The sequence below is a fragment of the Dendrobium catenatum genome, unplaced genomic scaffold (genome assembly GCF_001605985.2).
Source record: "Dendrobium catenatum unplaced genomic scaffold, ASM160598v2 fragScaff_scaffold_582, whole genome shotgun sequence".
In the NCBI taxonomy this organism is placed as follows: domain Eukaryota; kingdom Viridiplantae; phylum Streptophyta; class Magnoliopsida; order Asparagales; family Orchidaceae; genus Dendrobium; species Dendrobium catenatum.
In genome coordinates this window covers 122,606-129,055 of record NW_021319044.1, presented here as the reverse complement: position 1 = coordinate 129,055, position 6,450 = coordinate 122,606, and the positions used below count along the sequence as shown (strand labels likewise).

General features: G+C 34.7%; 1 protein-coding gene across 1 annotated transcript in view; it reads right to left on the bottom strand.

Annotated features, from left to right (window-relative positions):
• Window positions 1–6,147: 6,147 nt before the first annotated feature.
• Window positions 6,148–6,450, bottom strand: part of LOC110097941 (zinc finger protein BALDIBIS-like) — a 9,059-nt gene continuing 8,756 nt past the window's right edge. Inside the window, exon 5 of the mRNA XM_028694846.1 lies at window positions 6,148–6,434. Within this exon, the coding sequence (XP_028550679.1) occupies window positions 6,148–6,434 (287 nt within the window). The remainder of the gene's footprint in view (window positions 6,435–6,450) is intronic.

Below are 6,450 nucleotides of genomic sequence, written 5' to 3'. Positions count from 1 at the left end.
GTCGAGGGGCATTTTAGCTTTACATAAACTTTAAGGACATATTTTATTGAATTTATGAATATTTTATTTACCTCTGAGCTTAGTTATTGACTTGAAGAGTGCAAGAGGGACTCTCAAGACATAAATTCTCAAGATTGATTAGCATGTAACATATCTTGAGTAGTTAATTCTTATGCTATGAATGCATTGAGGGTGAATGGGACTACTTACATGCAATTTCTTAAATACACCATCTTAGTTCAACCCTCTGAATTGTATTTCTTGATATTTTCATGGGTGATCGATCACCTTTGGACTGGCAATAACTTCCAAAGAATATAATGAGAGGATCATTGTGAATTACTTTCTTTTTCTGTATTGTGTAGCTGTCGATTTATATTTCGTTTGTGATAGTTTTCTTACTGTGTTGCTTTTCAGAATACAACCAAAATTTCTATTTGGTTACTTTTATTGCTGCTTTTAAAGAATTTGTGTTAGAAAAATATTTTTTATTACAAATTTTTAAAAAGTTATTTTCTAGAGCAGCTTTACAAAATAGTAAAAAAAACTATTCAAAACGAAGCTTATAGGCAATATAATAAGGTGATTTTGCTCTCAGGCAAGTTCTAGTGGAGGTAAAACACCTAAACTTTTTGTGTGGGAATACTTAGGTTAATTAAGACAAACTCACACATACGTCACGTATCCGAGACTCGAATTCAAGATCTCTTAGTTGATAATCAAAGCTTTCAATCAATAGAACAAGGTGAGTCATGTAAACACTTAAACTCATAAATGATTGCGGCAAGGTGAGAAAACCTTGGATCTAATTAGGCATTGTTCTCTTGATGGAGGACGAATAACAAAAAAATCCAACTTTTTCTCAAATTGTCGGCGATCAAGGCCTTTTCATTGAAGGTTTCTCGTTCATCGTTGGAGCAATAAGATGACTCTATTTAGGATTGTAAGTCGAACTTGGCTTGTTAGCTTTTTGAGCTCCGCTCACGAGCTATTTATCAAGATGAGTCTAAGCTGGCTCACAGGTCGGCCCGAATCACTTACAAGGGTTACTATTGCATCATACAAATTTGGTTCAATTTAACAGAGAAAGCCATTCAATTTCATATCATTTGATTAAAATAGCAAAACCTAAGGTTTTAGATTGAATGGTGGTTTTAGATTCCACGTGGCTGGGGGACCCGCACTCTTAATGCTGCATCCAATCAGGGGATGCCTCGTGTAAAGCATTGGTTGAGTAGATAATTAGGATTAAAGGAATTTAATTAAATCAATTAGAACCTCTAAATTTAATTTCTCCTTATAGAAAATTAAGAAAAATATGAGTTAAATTGCATTAAATCAGGAAAAAAATCAGTTGAATGTAAGAACATTATTCTAAAATGATTCTAAACTATGTTAATTATAATATTTAATTTTTTTAAGATTTAGGAAAATTACTAAATAATTCAAATATATATATATATATTTAAATATTTTCAAATTTTATGGGATGATTCTTAGGTAATTATGACATCTTGTTAATCTAAGTTTTAACAGTTAATTAATTAATTATAATTATTACCTACAACTTTTAAGGTACCTCTTATTCATAAAAAAATATCCTAAAAATACAAAACAAAGTTTTATAGGTTCCTAATAATCTATAGAAAAATAATTCTAAGCTTTTATATCAAGGCTTCATTTGTGATGGCTTTCTTATTGCTTCTTAAAGTAGCTTTTAAGTAAAAAATAATAATAATTTTTGTACTAAAAAGCTACTTTAAGAAACAGTAAGAAAGCTGTCCCAAATGAAATCTAAGACTTTGTTTGGGACAATTTTTTATTACTATTTTTTATTGCTTTCAAGCTTTTTTTTGTGTTAGATGTTGCTGAAAAATTAGTAAGAAAATTATCCTAAATGAAGCCTAAATTTCCTAAATTTTTAATGTTTAGAATAATTCTTACAAATTAAAGATAATCCTAAATTAACCACTGTTGATATGATGAACAAGATGATGGAGCTCTAGAACAAATAGACATTAAGTCTTAAAGACTCTCAATATTAATTTAAAATAATTAAAGATTATAATCTTTTTATGGATCTGAGATTACCATTAGTAGTATTTGATTGATTGATTTGCCTGTACAAATGCACTTGATGTAGTCAGCCATTAAATAAATTTGAGGTGATGAATATATATGCAGGATTAGGGTTGCAAATGAGCTGAGCGTTCGGCAAACTACTAGTGTTTTGACTCGATTACAACTCGTTCATTATCTTTTGTTTAAGTAATCAAACAAGTTTGAAACAATTTTAAAATACAGGAATGTTAAAAAAAGTTTGAACAAATCTGTATTCGGCTTGTTTATATTCATAAATAATATTAATTAAAGCTAGTGAACAAATTTGTTAAAATGTTCGTTGAGAAGTTTGATTAATATCTAATATAGAGCTTGTGAATAATCTTCGTAAGAATTGATTAAGTTTTGTCAAAAAAATTTATCTGGTATATTTTCACGTAATTTTATTTTTTTATTATAATAAAATGATTCTTATTTTATAAAAAAATAAATTTATTTTTGTATTATGCTTTTAAAATAGAATGAATTAGTTTATAAACGAGAGTTATTTGTACATCTTTATTTAAAGTAATCACGAACATGCTTGTTTAATAAGAAGATCATTTTTTGAGCTTATTTGTTCGATAGCGGAGCTCATTTGGTAGTTTGAAAATACTCGTTAGATATGTTCGTAAATTAACTCTTTTTGTAATATGAAAACACTCGCTAGATATGTTCTCGAATAAGTACTAGGCAATTGTTTATTAGCTAACTATAGAAGGTGAATTTGTTAAGCTAATAAACATCTAGAAAGCAAAGCTCGTTAATAGCTTGGTAAGACTCATTTCTTTAAAGCTCGATCAGTACGAAATGAATTAAACATCCATCATTTTAAATGAACCAAGCTTCTTTAATAAATAATAAGAAAATTGTCCCAAATGAAACTTCTCAAAATCTAGTGCTCCTATCTTTCTCTTTTCGTTCTTCATATAAAAAGCTCCTCCAAAATTAAGCCAATCTCCATCGAAAATTCTAAGAACACATCATTGAAATAAATTTTAGTCAACAAAGATTAGCCATAAAAACTTTCTTTATGAAGAACCTTGCTATCAAATAACACAAATTTTATTAGATATAACCATATCAGAAAGCGAAAATTTTAGGGAATATATCAAATTAAAGTTCTTACTAGCCATCGTTTCTCTTGCTGCTTGCTATCCTTTAGTTTATTGCTTGTTATTGCTTGATAAACGGCTCATGAGCTGAGCTTGATGAGCTAACGGGCCAAGCTTGAAGCAGCCCTAACTGGACTTTCTTAGCTCGTGAGCGATTCATTTAAAAAATATTAATGAAAAATACACTTAAAATATATATTAGTATTTAGAAAGCTTATAAAGTTATTAAAATATTTAAAAAATATATCACATTTCATATTATTTCTCTTCTAATTTATGATTCTTTTTATCATTTTATTATTATCATTATTTGAATTATAATTATTTTCTCTTTTTTATTATAAGTTAGCTAGCTCGTGAGCTAAATCAAACTCATAGAAATAAACTTAGTCTTTATTTGGGATGACTTTCTTACTACTTTATAAAGCTGTTGCGGAGAAGATAACTTCTTAAAACTGTTATAGAAAGTTGTTAGCACATATTTTTTTTGAAAGAATTAAAAAAAAATAGCAACTAAATAGAAATTGTAGTTGCAATATGAAAAGTAAAGCAGTTTTAAAGCTATCACAAACAAAATCTTAAGCTATAGCTTAAACTCAATTAATTAATATCAAGCTCAATGTCACGTTAGAGGTGATTCGAGCACGGCTTGACAACAACTAACTTGGCAAAATCTAAATGAGGTCCACACCCTAAATGGACCCGATACTATAACATATGTGCTAGTTAAACATTTTAACAAAATTTTATACGTGGTAATTGTTAACATGGTCTGGCAAGTCATCACACCACCAATGTGTGCCCACTAGCGGCAGTAGCAGAGTTCCCACATGGTCCACAATAGAGTGTGGCAGAAAACACTTCATCTCAAAATAGCTTTCAGTTATTCTTTTCAATTACATATATATATATATATATACTGTAGCTAAGGAAATGAATACAAGGAGAAAAGCTGAAGGTCTTCTTCCTCTCTGCTTCACTATCTTCGTTTTCTAACATTCCTTTGCAGGTTTGTTTACCACATGGTATCAGAGCTTCTATAAGCCTCACGGCTCCTATTCCTCCGTGGTTCATCATTCGTAAATGGAATCAGGAAACTCCTCTTCTGCCACAAGTTTCAGTGAGTCTTCTCATCGGAACAGCTACCCTCCCGCCTCAGTTAAAGTTCTTAATGTCTACCATTAAGAACGTCATCAAAGTTCAACTTACTCCCAAAAATCATCTCACACGGCGGTCGCAAATTCTGAAGGTTTTTCGTGCCAACAATTTTGAGGATTACCTGGACGGGACCGTTTGTCGCCCTCCCCATCAAATCTCTTCGGATACAGGTACATTGAAACCCAACCCATTATTTTTCACTTGGATGCTGATTGATCAAAACTTAGCTGTAGCATTATTCTCTACTATTTCGGCACCTCTGTTACTCTATGTTCTTAAACTGGATTCTTGGTAGGAGATTTGGCAAATGATTGGGAAACGTCTGCAATCTTCGAACCGATCCCATAATCTCCAGATTAAGAACGATATGCATTACATTTCAATGGCAAACAAGACAATGCAACAATATTTAACTGAAATCAAGGTGAAGGTCTATACTCTCACAGCTGCAGGCTGTATTCTGGATTTTGAGGATGTGATTATGTACACATTGAATGGCTTGTTTGTATCATATCAGGATTTCAAAACATCTATTCGAATAAATCTCCAGCGGCTAAATTTGGATGATTTTTATTCCTTATTGTGTAGTGAAGAGACAAACCTTGAAAATGAAGTTGCTCAAGCACTTCATTCCGTCCAGCTCTCAGAAACTCCTGTTGTACTCACTGCAACACCAGCTCGTGGTTCATACAGGCCTCCTTTCCGCCCTTATCATGGTCATGGTCTGTTCAACAATTCCCATGGTAGTCGAACAAATTCACCACGCATTGAATGTAAAATATGTGGCAAGCTTGGCCACTCTGCAAAAAAGTTCTGGCATCGCACCAACCTTAATTACATTAAGCAAAATGCTTCGGCTTTTCTCGCGGAAGAAACAAAGAACTCTGCTAATGGTGGGCTGCCTACCGATTGGATTTTGGATACAGGCGCCACCTCTTGTTGACGAATATTTTCGCATCGACTCGACCCTGATCGAGCCCGACTAGGCTCGATCGCGCTCGATCAACTCAATCGATCATCGTCGAGGCAAAATTGATCCAAATTGATCCTCGATTTAATTAAATTAAATCAAATTTAATTTAATTTAAATTAAATCAATCCAATTCAAACCCCGTCGAGAGTCGTCGAGCCCAATTCGACGCATTTCAGCACCGATTCAAGTTTAATTTCATGAAATTAGCTTGATCGGAACCAATCGGACCCAAACCGACTCAAATCGGTTTGAGTCGAGTCTAATTTGGGCTCAATTTTCAGCCCTAATTTATCAAGTGGGGCTAAATCAAAATTTCAAATCAAATTCCCAAATCAAGGGTTGAGATTTTACATGAAATCTTGCCCTAAATACTCATTCCACGTGTGAGAAGAGGGATTGGCCCATTTGGGCGGTGCTGTGTGCGCTTCTAAGAGAGACGAAAGGGAGAGGGGGGAGCTCAGTCGGCTCCCCCGTTTTGTTCCGCCCCAACATAGAGAGGGAGAGATCGGGAGAGGGGGAGCATTCGGCTCCCCCGTGTGGTTTCGCCCGTCTCAGACAGAGCGGAGAGGAGAGGGGGAGCCTTCGGCTCCCCTTGCTTGCGTGCAGCCCGTCCAAGTGAGGAGAAGAGGCTGATGGTGGCCTCTTGCATGCGACCTAGCTAAGAGGAAGGGCCGGCCAAGTCTCTTCTTCCTTGCATGTGGCTCTTCTAAGAAAAAGGGATGATGAAGTTGGAGATTTGAGGGCTTTTTCATCATTCTCAAGAAGCAAATCAAAGGTTAAGCCCTCCATTCACTTGTTTTCTCAAAAATCTGCAAAGTTTGTGGCTTCTCCCCCTTTCTCCTTCAACTCCGGTGAGTCCGTGGAAAAAAGGAGGCTGTTGGAAGTTTCCAAACAGCAAAGCAAGCCTTCAAAACCTCCCAAACAGTGGTTTGGAGGCTTGACAGCGCCTTGAACAGCAAAGGAGTCTTCCAGAGCAACTTGGACAGCAGCCACGCAGCCTCCGGGAGCATCCAAACAGTGAAAACTGCTGTTTGGAGCGTTTGGACAGCAAGCAACCACCTCTGGGAACATCCAAACAGCGAGAATTGCTGTCCGGAGCAGTTT